The sequence below is a fragment of the Ursus arctos genome, unplaced genomic scaffold (genome assembly GCF_023065955.2).
Source record: "Ursus arctos isolate Adak ecotype North America unplaced genomic scaffold, UrsArc2.0 scaffold_33, whole genome shotgun sequence".
Lineage (NCBI taxonomy): Eukaryota > Metazoa > Chordata > Mammalia > Carnivora > Ursidae > Ursus > Ursus arctos.
The window spans coordinates 22,641,464-22,656,782 of record NW_026623019.1 but is presented as its reverse complement, the minus strand read 5'-3'; the positions used below and the strand labels follow the sequence as shown (position 1 = coordinate 22,656,782).

General features: G+C 38.5%; 1 protein-coding gene across 2 annotated transcripts in view; it reads left to right on the top strand.

Moving 5' to 3' along the window:
* Positions 1-15,319, top strand: part of KIF27 (kinesin family member 27) — an 80,674-nt gene that overhangs the window by 17,811 nt on the left and 47,544 nt on the right. For both annotated transcript variants that reach the window (XM_057305568.1, XM_026518774.4), the window contains 3 exons: positions 470-1,428; positions 6,589-6,732; positions 10,127-10,333. In XM_057305568.1, coding sequence (XP_057161551.1) covers positions 470-1,428; positions 6,589-6,732; positions 10,127-10,333 — 1,310 coding nt within the window. The remainder of the gene's footprint in view (positions 1-469; positions 1,429-6,588; positions 6,733-10,126; positions 10,334-15,319) is intronic.

Here is a 15,319-nt window from a genome sequence, read left to right as displayed (position 1 = left end):
TCTTTTAATTAATCTACTACTGATTCTTTTGAGTTATATATTTAATTAACCTCTTTTTTAAAATAAGTCTATTAGATTCTACAAATAAAAATCCTGAAATAAAGAGTTTTTCTTAAAAAAAATAAAAAAAAATTTTAAAAAAGAGTTTTTCTTTTGTCAGTCATCTTAAAGAATTGGGTGTGACTCCAAAGAAACGAGGTTGTTTAAAATATATATATATATTACATCTTGTAGAATGTAAATATCAAAATGAGTGCTATCTATTAAAATAGTTCCTTTGGGAGATTATCTAAAATTCCTTAATGATATTGCTGATGTCACTATAGTTTGAAATGCTACTGGTTAATTTATTTTTAAGAGCTTTTCTTAGCCTGGGCAGTTTAGCAAATATTAACTGTTGTGTGGTTAATGTAACTATACTGGGTTTTGATTAAGATTTGGTTTAAAAACTTGCTGTTGCTGTTTCAAGTGATTGTTGGGGCCAAAGAATGCCAGGTGGAGAGCGCAGATGAGGTGATGAGTCTCCTGGAGATGGGGAACGCAGCCAGGCATACAGGTACCACCCAAATGAACGAGCACTCCAGTAGGTCACATGCCATTTTTACCATCAGCATTTGTCAAGTGGAGAAAAACACAGAGGCAGCTGAAGACGGATCGTGGTACTCCCGTCGGCAGATTGTCTCGAAGTTCCACTTTGTGGACTTGGCTGGCTCCGAAAGGGTAACCAAAACAGGGAATACTGGTGAAAGGTTCAAAGAATCCATTCAGATCAACAGTGGGCTGTTGGCTTTAGGCAACGTCATCAGCGCTCTCGGGGACCCCCGCAGGAAGAGTTCACATATTCCATACAGGGATGCGAAGATTACCCGGCTCCTGAAAGATTCCCTGGGAGGCAGTGCCAAGACTGTCATGATCACTTGTGTCAGCCCATCCTCCTCAGATTTCGATGAGTCCTTAAATTCCCTCAAATATGCCAACAGAGCCCGCAACATTAGGAACAAACCCACCTTAAACTTCAGCCCCGAGTCAGACCGAATGGACGAAATGGAGTTTGAAATCAAGTTGCTCCGAGAAGCTTTGCAAAGCCAGCAGGCCAGCATCAGCCAAACCAGCCAGATCCATCAAGAGGAGACTCCTGATAAAAACAGGATCCATTCGCTCGAGGAGCAAGTTGCTCAGCTCCAAGGAGAATGTCTGAGTTACCAGAATTGCATCGAGGAAGCCTTTACCTTCCTGGTGGACCTAAAGGATGCTGTCAGACTGAACCAAAAGCAGCAGCACAAACTGCAGGAGTGGTTGAACATGACTCAGGAGGTCAGGAAGGCGGTTTTCACCTCCTTCCGAGGGAGCCACGGCCTTGGCCACCTGGAAGCAGGGCCTCAGCATGTCACGGTCCTCCAGCTGAAGCGAGAGCTTAAGAAATGCCAGGTACGTGGACGTGGACACCTTTTGTTAGTGACTTGTTTAAGGACCCCTTTTCTTGGGCAAGGGGCATTTCGGAATTTCAGAAGTTTTTCAAAAGGATTACGTGTAACATGTCCTTTGCCTTTGCTCAGTTTCTTCTTCCCATTTCCTACTGTTTTGTCCTCTTAATCTACACCCTTCTCAGCTCCTTCTCCTTTCTCGTTTAATAACTTACTATATGTATGAAGCAGAATCTTGCGGACCTGCTCATTAGTTTAGAGGATGAAGAGGAACACAGTTTCAGAAACAAAATGAAGTTGTACGTGAGTGGGTCTTTATCTCTCTCTGGGTCAGTGGTTCTTGAAGGAAAAAAAATACTTCATCCCTTGAGTGTGGAATGTTGATTTTTTGAACAAACAAATCCTCTTATGTGACAGTATTTAAGGAATGTAGGTACATGTATTCATAATATATATATGTACGTTGAGTTTAGAATTAAGTTTCGCACTTTCCATTCAAAAACAGTATGTGAAGATTTTGTGTCACTGAGGAAATCGTAGAAAACAAGATATATCCAGTTCTCCTTACGTGGAGTTTGCAGTCTGGTGGGCAAATGGATATTCCGCCAGTTTTTGGAAATAGGAAAACGTATAGTTAAAACCATAGCTTTCTAGTTAGAAATCTTTCCTCAATACCTTTTTATATATTTTAGAAAGAAACCTCTATTACAGCAGTTCTTGAATTTTTTGTTCACAATTTTTTAAAAATTGAGGTCCCCTAAAGAGCTCTTGTTTATGGGGATTGTATCTATTGATATTTACCACATTAGAATTAAAACACAAAAATTTAAATGATTGATTTACTCAAAACTAACAATAATAACCTGATTACATGTTAAATAAAGAACTCTTTTTTCATGAAAGATAACTATTTTCCGAAACAAAAGAAGTTTAATAAGAGTGGAATTCTTTCATATTTTACTTGTTTGGCTTAATAGAAGACAGGTGGATTTTCATATCTGCTTCTGCATTCAATTTGTTGCAATATGTTGTTTTAGTTGACGTACATGAAGAAAATCCAGCTTCATATAGATTTGTAGCTGGAAGGGAGGAATCTTTTAATGGCTTTTTCAGATAATTATGGATATTCTTCTTTGCTATTACACCAAAACTCAACCAGTAGAGATTTCCTAAAGGTTACTTGCCATGTGGAATTTGAAACTGGCTTTTTTACATTAATATTTATACCTTAAAATTCACTGATCTTTATCTTATACTTTGAATGGATCTTTCATCCACATGATTCTGAACTGTCACTTATTGGTCATTTGGAAAATATTTGTTTACTAAATTATGCAGGTCTTCCAAACGTTGACACATTTCATTAGACAGTATCAAATAATTACAATTCACTAATCTTACCCACAGATTTACCAGCAAGGTCTTTAAGTATTGGAAGCTGTCAAACTCACAGCAGAAATGGTTTCCAAAATTCTAACTTTTGCGTGAAACTTGAATTTTATCACTTGCAGCAAATATTGTTGTTTTCCTTGAAATGATGGTTTTCAATTTTGAGAAAATGTTTGTCACATACCCAGGTGTGAGTAACCATAGTTGAGCTGTCATATTTTAGAATAAAAATAGTTCCCCGTGAAAAATGTGGCTAGTTCAGCGTGCAACTCAGTTGCACAAATTTTTTTTCCCATAGATAACCGTCACCCTTCCTTACACAGCAGAGCTAGCTTTGGAATGCCTCCCATTTTGTCACACGGAATACTAAAGAGTACTCATAGGTTGAGATTGAATAAAATAATTTTTATTGCTTCATCAAGATAGTCTGCAGTGAAACCGGCATTTGTTTGTGTTGTGAGTGCGTGGCAGTGAGGAATACGGTGACTCCTAGCACAGGCTGGTGACACTTCTGTATTCATGCGAGGAGCCAGCAGTTTTACCCGCCCTTATGTACCATCAGTGCAAATGTCACCATGGTAAACAGGACAAATATTGCCCTAGCATTATTAGGAAAATAGTTTTGATCTCTTGGATGCCCCAAAAGGACCTAAGGGACACGCCGAGAGGGTCTTTACTGAACACGCTATAAGGACTGCTGTTTGATCTCGGAGCTTCTGATATTTAAATATAAGCATTTAAAGTAATACTTCTAAAATCATGATTTTTTTTTTTTTAATGTAGTAACTCTGCCCTACCTTCTTCATAGATAGAGCAGGCCTGGCCCTTCGTCCTTGGTGTAAGGAACTGGCAGAATGGAAGTATGGTTGAGGGGAAGCTTGGACTTTGGCACACTGTAGGAGTTGGCAGTAGAAAGTGCTTCTCCTTCCTGCTGCTGAGGTGGCTGGAAGTGGAAACCCATAAAACCCCCTGGTTGAAGTTGGGGTGGAGAGTAACTTTTTCTCTCCATCTGTGGAAAACTCTGAATTGAGCTTGCTCTAGATGATGTATTCCGGATTAAGACTTCCCAGAGATTTTAACAGGCTTGGTGAAAAAGGGCATCATGAGCAGATGGTTTTCGAGAATGCTAGTTAGATTTTGAAAGTGCTAGTGTGTGTTATTAATCTCAAAGTGAGAGATAGAACGTTCAGTATTTCCCAATTTAAAACGATGGATTCTGTCTTTTTGGTCTACAATCTTGCAGGACTCGTAATCTTGGATACCACTAAGTAGCAAATAGAGAAATGACAGCTGTCATTCCTCACCCCATATGTCTCTTTAAAAAGTTGTTTTCTAAACTTCCTTTTCTGTTCTTCTTTTCTGTGAGAGACAGAATAACATAATAGTTGGGAATCTGGGTACCAACCCCCCAAGATTTGAATCCCAACTCCTCTGCTTACTCTGTGCCCTTGGGCAAATACTTCGCCTCTCTGTGCTTCCCCATCTGTAAAATAGAAACAATAGTAACAAGCACCTTGTAGGGTTATTGTGAAGATTATTAAAGCACTAGTTCCCATAAAACGATGAGAAGGAAGCCTGGCCGGGAGTAAGGCTCCGTGAATGTCGGGTCATTATTATCTCCTCATTTATTTTTCACCTGCCTGGGCCAACGTTACATAGCAGTGCAGCTAAGTGATTGGACTTAGTAGTTGTACGTAGGGCCACTTGCCAGGGGTTACTGTGAAGACTGCTTGATAAACTCTATGCAGGGGGAGGCGTGGACATTCTCTTAGCTCAGCCCTGCTTTTTTTTGAGCCTGTTTACAAAAGCATGTAAGTACTTTAAAAAAAATTCCTAGCCAAGATGAGATTGTGGGCCATCTCGCAGGTAGAATTACTGCCAGATTGTTGCCAGGGAAGTAAGTGTCACTTCCAAGTTACCATCTTCTCCTTTTTGAGGTGCTGTCAAGTAGTGTTGGAATCCTTGGTTTTAGCTATTCGTCAATTATTAGAACACTCCATCCCCTAATAAATACCCCTTAAAGGACTCTGTTGCCTTTTTATTCCATATTTTGAATACAAGAACAGTATGTGGGGTGCTTGGGTGGCTCAGTAGTTAAGCGTCTGTCTTCGGCTCAGGTCATGATCCCAGGGTCCTGGGATTGAGCCCCGCATCAGGCTCCACGCTCAGCGGGAAGCCTACTTCTCCCTCTCCTGCTCCCCCTGCTGGTGTTCCCTCTCTCTGTCCAGTAAATAAATAAAATCTTTAAAAAAAAAAAAAAGAAAGAACAGTATGTGAACATGAATTTACTCAACAGTTAAACACTTTTAAATAAATAATAAATGATATAGCTGTAGTTTATAAAGCATATGTAAAAATAGTCGAATACGCAGTACTGGGAGACAAACTACATTTTTTTAAAAATTTTATTATAGAGAGAGACAGAGGGAGAGAGAGAGAGCAGGGGGAGGGGCACAGGGAGAGGGAGTGAGAGAAAATCTCCAGCAGACTCCCTGCTGAGCGCAGAGCCTGACGTGGGGCTTGATTGCAGGACCCTGAGATCATGACCTGAGTGGAAACCAAGAGTCGGACGTTCAGCCAACTGTGCCAGCCAGGCGTCCCGAGACAATTACATTTTAAGTTCAAATGCACAATTAAGTTTATCGTAAGAGAGGATATTAGCCAACGAGAATTATAGTTCTATCTTATTTATGAAAGAAGTCACATGGGTCATATAAACATATAGAATCATAAGGACCATGGGTCATGTGTCCTGTCCTTATTTGGTCATTTGAGGATCCCAAGCAGAGAAAAGAAGGGCCTTGCCCTAAGTGCTGCTGTGAGGCTATGATAAAATCAAGGTGGGTCTCAGTCAGTGGGTTCTCAGTGGAGGGGCCCATCTACCCCGATGCCATTGCCTGAGAAATCACATACATACCCTGTTTCTGTGAATTAAATCTTATGTAAAGTGAACACTGGATTTTGCACATCAGCTCGTTCTTGTCTTTTCGTGTAGTTTAGTAGAAGGCCCATGAGCTTTGGATCCATTAGACCCTGGGGTAGAAGGTCAGGAGTTTGGTTTATCCACTGTGTTATCTTGGGGAGAGGTTTTAGTCTCTTAGTTTCTTCATGAAAAAGGAACCCTATCTATTCAGTGAGATAGAATGTCAAGTCTCTATTTGGCATAGAATAGAATCTTGACAAATGTTAAATTTCTGTTTATTTAATTTAAAAATTGTTTTAAAGTATTATTTGCATATCCCAAGTTTATTTGAAAACAGGTATAATTTACTGGAAATTAAGAAAACTCTTTGCTTAACCATATTTTTAGACATTTTCAAAGTATCTCTTCATAGCGAGAGTGCATAAAATTAGCAAATATGCCTTGTTTAAAAATCCAAATGCATTTTTAACGCTATAGGTCAGTTTGGAAAGTGTGACCTCTTTGATTTTTAAAAACCCACATGAAAAATCTCATGGCAATTCTAGCAAACTTGTAAAAATTTTATAGCGTGTGCTCTAGAAACTGAGTCACTTTTTTGTTTTAAAATTCAGGAAATAAAACCGGGAAAAATTTTCTGTCTTTATAGTAATTCTTAGGTTATAGCCACAAAAGGTCCTCAACACTCTTTCTGTCTTTCTCATAAAGAGAACAGAAAAAAGTTGAAAGTGAATGGGGTAAGAAAAACTTCAAGAGACGTCGTCAAACCATCAGTAAATCCCAGTTTCTGTGGTCTTTTCTGGGCTCTCTTATTTTCCATGGTGAATCTCTTGTGCTTTCTTTCCCTCTGCCCAGTGTGCGCTGGCTGCTGACGAAGTCGTATTTAATCAGAGAGAACTGGAGGTGAAGGAGCTGAAGAATCAAGTGCAAATGATGGTCCAGGAAAACCAAGGCCACGTCGTGTCTTTGAAAGAAGCACAGAAAGTGAATAGATTGCAGGTAGAGTTTCTTAACAGATCTAGTGCTGTAGGTTTAGTTGAAATAGTACTTAACTAAACAGCGTTTTAAGTGGTAAATGGGAGTGTTTACAAAACTAGGTTTCAGTTGAAGTTTCAGGCAACTCAAAGTGTTATTACAGGTTTTCCCCTAAATTGGCGTAAGGGGAAAACGTTTTTATTGTTACCCTGACTTACCCTTCACAAATAAGAAGGTGATACCCAGAAACTTAATTTGCACATGAGATTATGGTTACCTTTTCTCCGCCTTTTTCCATCCTGTTGTTTGCCAAGGTAACAGGCAATGTGATGTTGTTAAGAGTTGGAAGGTAAACATACACTTTAAAATTGATTAGATTATCCTTTCGTACTCTCAATGGTTCGCTCTTGAACTTTGGTTAGATCTTTCAACTTTTCTGTCTTAGCCTCCCTATTATTAGCCTGAATATGCCTGCATGGAACATGGTATGTCCCTAAATATTAGACTCCCTGGCTGTGAACAGCTGCCTCCACCCCTGCACCCCCAAACAGCTAATTTCATTTGAGGCCTTTAGCTTCCTATCAGGGGGCAGCTACTATTCCGAGGAATAACCCAGTCCAGCAGATTTCGATTTCGATTTTGTTTTTGACATTTCATTTTTGTTTTCTTTTTTTAACTCTTCCAATTCTAGAATAATTTTAAAACATAAAACATATACAAAACAAAAGGTACTATTCAGTGAGTATCACAAAGAGAACAGCTGGGTAACCAACACCAGCTCAAGCAATAGTAGACTTTCCAGGCACCTGGGTGGCTTGATCTTGGGCTTGTGGAATCTAACACTGTGTAGGGCTCCGTGCTCAGTGGGGAGTTTGCTGGAGAGTCTCTCTCCCTCTGCCCTTCCACCTGCTGGCGTGCACGCTTGCTGTCTAAAATAAATACCATATGATTTCATTCATAGGTGGAATTTAGCAAACAAAACAAATGAGCATAGGGGAGAAAAGAGTGAGAGAGGCAAACGAAGAAACAGACTGTTAACTACAGAGAACAAACTGATGGTTACTAGAGGGGAAGTAGGTGGGGGATGAGGGAAACAGGTGATGGGGATTAAGGAGTGCACCTGTCATGAGGAGCACTGGGTGTTGTATGGAAGGGTTGAATTACTATATTGTACACCTGAAACTAATATTACCCTGTATGTTAACTAACTGGAATTTAAATAAAAACTTAAAAAAATCAATCTTAAAAAAAAAAAAAGAAACAGTAAACTGTCAGCCCCTCAGAAGTCCTTAGTTCATCCTGCTCAGAGAGAGTCACTTTCCTTACTTCATAGTAATGCTTTCCCTGCTTTGCTTTGTGGTTTTACTATGTCTCCCTGAACACTACAGTTCACATTTTGGAATTTTTATAAATTTAATCATTCAGTATATATTTCTTTAGTATCTAGTTGCTTTTATTGAATATTTTTATTGAGTTTTTTTTGTTGTTCTGATTCATCCACAATGTTAGCTTGTTACGGTTTACAGCTATATAGGATTTCATTTTATGAATGTATTGCAATTTATCTTTCTATTCTACTATTGATGGACTTTTTTGGTGATGGACATTTTCTTTTTCTTTTTTTTTAAGATCTTATTTATTTATTAACCAGAGAGAGAGAGAGCCAGTGCGTGCGCACAGGCATGAGTGGGGGAGAGGCCGGGTGCAGAGCCTAATGCAGGGCTGGATCTCTCCACCCTGAGATCATGACCTGAGCTATAATCAAGAGTTGGACGCTTAACCGACTGAGCCACCCCGGCGCCCCTTCACATCTATATTTTTACTTATTATTGGGGTCTTTTTGTTGTATCAGTAATTTAGGGGGGCGTTACAGACTCCTGCAATGGTTTTGCATTTGTCTCCCTTATTCTCCATGAAGTACTGACAATTTTTGCATTGTACATATTGAAGCTGTGTTATTAAGTATGTAGAAATGCATGTTGTTACATCGTTCTGGTGACTTCACCTTTTTAATATTTTTTACCTCTTCAAATGGTTTTTGCCTTAAAATCGACTTGGGTATTCCCATAGCCCTACCAGCTTTCTTTTGGTTAATATTACAGGGTGTCTCTTTCTCTGTCTTATTTTTAATCTTTGTGTGTCTGTTTTAGTTGTGTTTCTTAGTAAGCAAGTTAGATAATTTTATAATCCTCTCTGACAGATTATAATCTTTCAATTGGATTACTTAGTTCACTTATGAATTTAACATAATTACTCTTATATTTTGGTTATAATCCCACCATTGTCCTTTTATCCTACCTGCTCTATGTTCTTTTTTCTCTCTTCTTTTGGATTAATTGTGTATTTTTAATTTTTCTATTTTTTACTTCATTGGCGTAGGTATTGTACTTTTACTCTCTTTGTTTTGGGTGACTATCCTGGAGAGTATACCATGCACTCTTGATTTAATAAAGTCTAATATTATTGGCATTTTTACCCTTTCCCAGGCAATATAAAGACTCCAGTATATGCCTTTGGCATATATTTTAATTATCTGAATACATGATTTTTTTATTATGTTAGTCACCATGCAGTACATCATTAGTTTTTGATGTAGTGTTCCATGATACTTTGTTTGAATACACGAATTTTTAATAAGGTTGTCTTTTTATAGCTTAGCATTAGCATGGTGAAACTTTAGGGTTTTTTTTTCTTCTATTCAAACATTGTAGTACATGTGAAGTATTAAGATGAATGACAGTTTCTTGCTTATATAATTTTGTGCTGATAAAACAAAGATTGATGTTAGAATTTTCTGGATTTGATATACTTGGAAAAATTTTTTTAGAGGATACATGGAAAGCTAATACACACACACACACACACACACACACACTCCCTCCTGATACACAATCTGTTCAGCTTTTGATTTCCAAGTTCTTTTTTCTCCCAGGACTATCAGTTACCTAACTTTTATCTCTTGTGCTTCGGCTTCTTTTGCACTGAGGAGAGCCTTTCACGGCCCTGTACCTGTGACTAGTCTCCTTTGTGTCCACATCTGCCATTTGCAATTCTTTCTCCACTTTTCAGCTCTCTTCTCTTTTGTTACTGCTTGGATTTCCCTCAGAAAGGCCAGCCGTTTATAAAGATCAGCGAATCAGAGTGCTTCAGGTTGGCAAACCAACCAATCACAGTGTACGGGGCATTGCCTCTGAGTATTTAACTCTTCAGGCTCCGTCGTTGCTTCCTGTTCAGCAGTTTTCACCATTCAGAACGATCCTCGATGCTAGTGAACATCAGAAGACTAAGCTGTAGAGAAATGAGGTTTTAACGTACTCTTAAGGTAGTTGGGCATTGGGGCAATGTACAATTTATTTTTAATCATCACACACATACTGAAGTTCTCTATTTCAAAAATGTTCATCTCTCTTCTACAAAGAATGAAAAAATAATAGAACAGCAACTTCTTGTGGATCAACTCAGCGAAGAACTAACAAAACTTAACCTGTCAATGACCTCTTCAGTCACGGAACCTTGTGGAGACGGGCCAGATGCCAGGATAGCTGCAAAGAGGCCGTGTACTGTACCATTTGATACTCGTCTGGGGCATTACATTTATATTCCAGCCAGACCAGGTTCCAGGAAGGTAATGTCTAAAAATTGGTTTCTTTCTGATTTTGAGATTTAAAAAATAATATGTATAATATCACAGTGTATTTGTATAGTGTCAGCAGGTCTTTTTCTGTTTGATTTCATGGACTTTTACGCATATTCTTTCTTTTTTCATCATGCTTCTTTTAAATAATAAATTAATAAATAGGTGAATGTATAGTTATATTTAGAAGGAATAGTTGGAGATATTGTCTGTATTCACCGAGGAGAAAAGGCTATCCTTTGCCATCATATTTTCAGACATCTGATATCTTCATGAATATTTTTCTTTCTTTAACCGCACCAGGTTGAGAGGAGATTGGAGGGTATTTATTTTGGTATATTTGGCCTGTTTTATTATAAAATGATATTTATCTATTATTTGGTCTTGCCAAGCTGACATAATCAAGACTATGAAGATCAGTATGAAGTTTCATTTTAATTTTTGTTTATAAATATGTGTGTGGGTGCTAAATACATGCACAAAGATTTTTTTTGAAAAACAAAGAATCTCGAGACACCTGGGTGGCTCAGCCAGTTAAGCGTCTGCCTTCGGCTCAGGTCATGATCCCAGGGTCCTGGGATTGAGTCCCACATTGGGCTCCTTGCCTAGTGGGGAGTCTGCTTCTCCCTCTGCCTGCTGCTCCCCCTGCTTGTGCACTCTCTCTCTGACAAATAAATAAATAAAATCTTTAAAAAAAAAAAAAAAAAGAAAGAAAAAGAATCTCTACTGGAATGGAAATCTCTAATGGAAAAGACTAAGTCGCAGATTCATGAATTTTGGTTTCTATTTATTAATTTTTGTGGAGGGAAATGATTTGTTTGAGGTCCCTATGATGGTTACAGTTAAAGGGATGAGCAATAGGAGAGGTGTCAGAGGCCGGGCCCTCTGGCAGGCTTGGGTGTGAACGCCAGCTCTGTGCATAGGCCTGTACGTATGCCTAAACCTGTGTGGGCCCTGGTGTCCTTATCTGTCAGATTGGGGGAAACGTTGGGGAGCGTGTGGAGTATTTACGTGAGATAGTCACTCTGAAACTGCCTGGCACGCTGCATCTCCAGCACATGCGCTCAGGGTGCCTCTACCGTGTCCCAGGCTCCATGCCTCAGAGCGAGTAAGACAGATGCTCCCCTTACCTGTGGTTTTCAATTCTGAGTGGTTGGGTTTTAACATTTAGATCACTGTTATTAATCTCAGCTTCCCTTTGTAGAGTTCTTGACCTGTTCTTCATGGTTGAATACATGGTAAATTTTCATAGAACAAATGGGACAAAGGCAAATTCTTTGTAGGATTCAAATTTGATAACTCTTAATTCAACTTTATAATTATATATCTTCTGTATTTAACTAATTAATTTATTTACTATTGGCTAGTAATGTGAAAGAATTTTCTGTTTCTTCTATTCTTTTATTTTTTAAAAATAACATTTGGGTTTTTTCCCCACTGATTACAAAAGTCATACATATTTATACATTTTCAGTCTCTCTTTTTCTTTTTTACTAGACATTCATACACACACACACACATACACTCTTTGAGGAGATAGGGCTCTGTGGGCTCTTGAAAAAGTTTAGGCCCTTAGGGGTTCTTACCTCTAGCTGTTTGATTAGACTTGAAACAGACATGACTGGAATAACGACTTCCATGGTTTTTTTCAAGTAAGCAAATCCTTAGTTTTGTTTTGTTTTTAAAATTTTCCTTCTACCCCAAAAGAGCCCTGCTAGCCACTAAAAGGAGGGGAAAGGAAGAAGATGCAAAAGTCATAGGATCAGCAGTTGTGAGGGTTCACTGGTTCCTACCATGTGTCCAGGAATTCAGGCCCCCTCTCTTGTTTGGACTGGTTACTGCAGCAGATGTGAGAAGACAGGCTTGCCTGGGAAGACACGTTGTACGCCAGCCTTGTTCCAGTCCTGCTTACTGTTCTCTTGTTCCATGAGTGAGGCAAGGGTTTGTAATGAATACCAAAATTAACCGAATTATACCAAAGAGGACATCTGAAATGCCACTTCATTTTCTCCCTGGAGCTTTGCCTCTTTGGCAGAAGTCTAGCTAATATTTTCTAACTCTGCTAATTTCTTTTAGAGTTCATTAGCTCTAGTATTTTCTTGAAGTGCAAGTAGTCCTCATTTCTTACGAGGAAATGTTTCTGTTCTATTCATTGGAAATACTTTTTTTTTTTTTTTTAGGAAATATTTCTTATATGCTTGTTTATACATATTGAAGGGAAACAGCGAAAAGCACTTATTTAATTTTAAAAGAATTATTTGTTATATTTATGCATATACTTGACTGAATAATATTTAACCTGGGGGCATACAATTATGTACTTTTTCCTATTGTTATACACTGTTTTCAACTATATCTTAATCTGAAAAGTTAAACACCAAAATGGAATTATAGGACATATCTACTTATGCAGAATTCCTAAAGAAATTGCCCCTCGCAGCTAAATAGTATACGGGTAAATAAAAGAAAAAGTTTCCAAATTATTTGTCAAATTAATAGGAAAAAAGAGAAAAAACTCCTCCGTCTCAGCAGATACCAAAAACTCATCTGATGAAATGTAAAATCGAATCTTGATTTAAACTTAAAGAAAAAAGTATAACATGTTTCTACTTTCTTAACATGGTAAATATGATATACTTGAAGCCAAGAGCCAGTATTATACATATTAAGGGCACTTTGGAAATTTTTCTTGGAAAGAAAAAATTACAGAGGTGGTCCAAGTCAATGCTTAGGTATAATATAATATCACAAATGCTGATGAAAATCTGCCATGTTTCATTGATTGTAAGACTCACATTTTTTTCACATTTTATCATCTTTAATGGCAGGGTATGTTTTATAATTGATGGCATGTCATGGTTTGACAGCTTTTTTTCTTTCTTGATGGAATAAAAATAATGGTGTGTCTTACAGTTGATAGCATTTTAGATTTGATGAAATACGATATAAAATGGAAATAAAAGGAATAGGTAACTAATACACTTTTTTGTGAAGATTTTATTTATTTGTCAGAGAGAGAGGGAGAGAAAGAGAGCACAAGCAGGGGGAGTAGCAGGCAGAGGGGAAAGCAGGCTCCCTGCTGAGCGGCGGGGGGTGGGGGGCTGATCCCAGGACCCCAGGATCATGACCTGAGCCAGATAGTCTTATTAGGTGGCCAACAGCAGAGCCACAAAAATCAGATATCAAGGAATCTTTAGTATCAGATAGGCTTTTCTGGGAGGGATTATGTGAGAAACCAACATCACTCGAATCTTTACCCCATGTGTTATATATATTCTACTCTATGTTATAATTTTAATAGCTTATAATGATTTCTAGTAACCTGGTTAACCGACTAAGCCTGGGCGTCAAGTACTGAAAGTACTTGACATAACTGTATGCTAAGAAAACCAACCAAAGTATTCTTGAGGGATGTATTTTTAAAAATCTTCTGGAAATCTCCAAATTCACAAAAGTGGAAATATTTGTAAAATCTCGCTTTTTCCTGAATGAATTACATTTTTGTTGCGTCACAAAGTTCGTGTGTACAACCCCACACTATACGTTAACAGTTTCACTAAGATTTTGTCTCACACAAAGGCCATTTTTTCTCACAAAATAATTAGTTTTGTTTTGCTTTGCTCTTTAATTCTTTGCGTACATAGTAGCTCAAGGTGAAGAGTGAACACAGCAGGACACAGAGGAGGTGTGTCTGCCTAGCTCGGACCAGGTGCCTTTGCTGTGCAACTCATTCCAGCAGAACAAGCCAACTTCACGGTAGCAAAGTGACAAATTATGTCTCCGGAACCTTTGTGGAACTGTTGGCTGAACCTTTGTACAAAGTTGATATGTGAAAACCACAGTCTATGGTGAATGAGTTAAGCAAAGTTGCAGCATATCTGATAAATCCAAAGCAAATGCATCACTAGTGAGAGATTAGATTATTAGAAATAATCTAAATAATTAGATAATTTTCAGAGAACCAAGTTGCTAAAGGACCTTGGTGAACATCTGCAGTAATTCTAGACTTAGTCTGATTCAGAGGGGACATGATGCCTGTTTTCAAATATTTGAAGGCTTGGGATGCCGGGGTGGCTAAGTCAGTTAAGGATCTGACTTCGGCTCAGGTCATGATCTCAGGGTCCTGGGATCGAGCCCTATATCAGGCTCTAAGCTCAGAGGGGAGTCTGCTTCTCCCTCTCCTTGCTCATGTTATCGCTCTCTCAAATAAGTAAAATAAAATATCTGAAGGGGCTTGTCATTATTGTTACCTTTTGTCTCTAGAAGTAGGACTTCAGAGAAGAAGTGCTAAGGGACTATACAGAAAGGTCAATCAGGGAAAACTGCTGGAGATGATATGGGAGGCCCCAGGCTTCTGAGGGCCCCCGCAGCCTATGTTTCAGCAAAGGTTATGTTACAGACAGGAGTCAAATATGGGGTGAATAGTTGAACTCAGTAAGCTTTAAAGTTCTCTCTAGCCTTGTGGCTATATAATTCTGGGAAAAAATGGTTAGAATAAAATACTGGCTTCTCGTTGTATACGCCTCACTTATTTGAGTACTTACATAGTGATCAGTACTGTTTGGGGTATGGGTGAAAATGCTAACGCAGGGAGCTACTGAATGCAGAAGCAGCTCGAGGGAAGCAGGACCCAGGACTTAGGTGGGAAGGGGCCAGGGTGTAGAAGGCTTTACGAGCCTGGAAGGGGCAAAGAACCCTTGTATTGGGCGTGGTGACTGTTAAGGAATGAATTTTCTAAATATTATTAATTGTTGTGGAATTTGTTTGGTGTTCATATTAAGCTGGATCGTTTGATTTTCTTTGTAGAAAGAAGTTTTAAGAGCAAATTATAATTCTAGAGAACAAAGTTTGCCTCTCAACAAAAAATTTTATTTGCTCCTGGAATAATTCCCATTCCTTTGACAAAGAGAAATCTTGATGCCTATTTGTTGTGGGGCAAAATGAACATGTGGGTAATTGTGCTTGTTAGAGAAATAC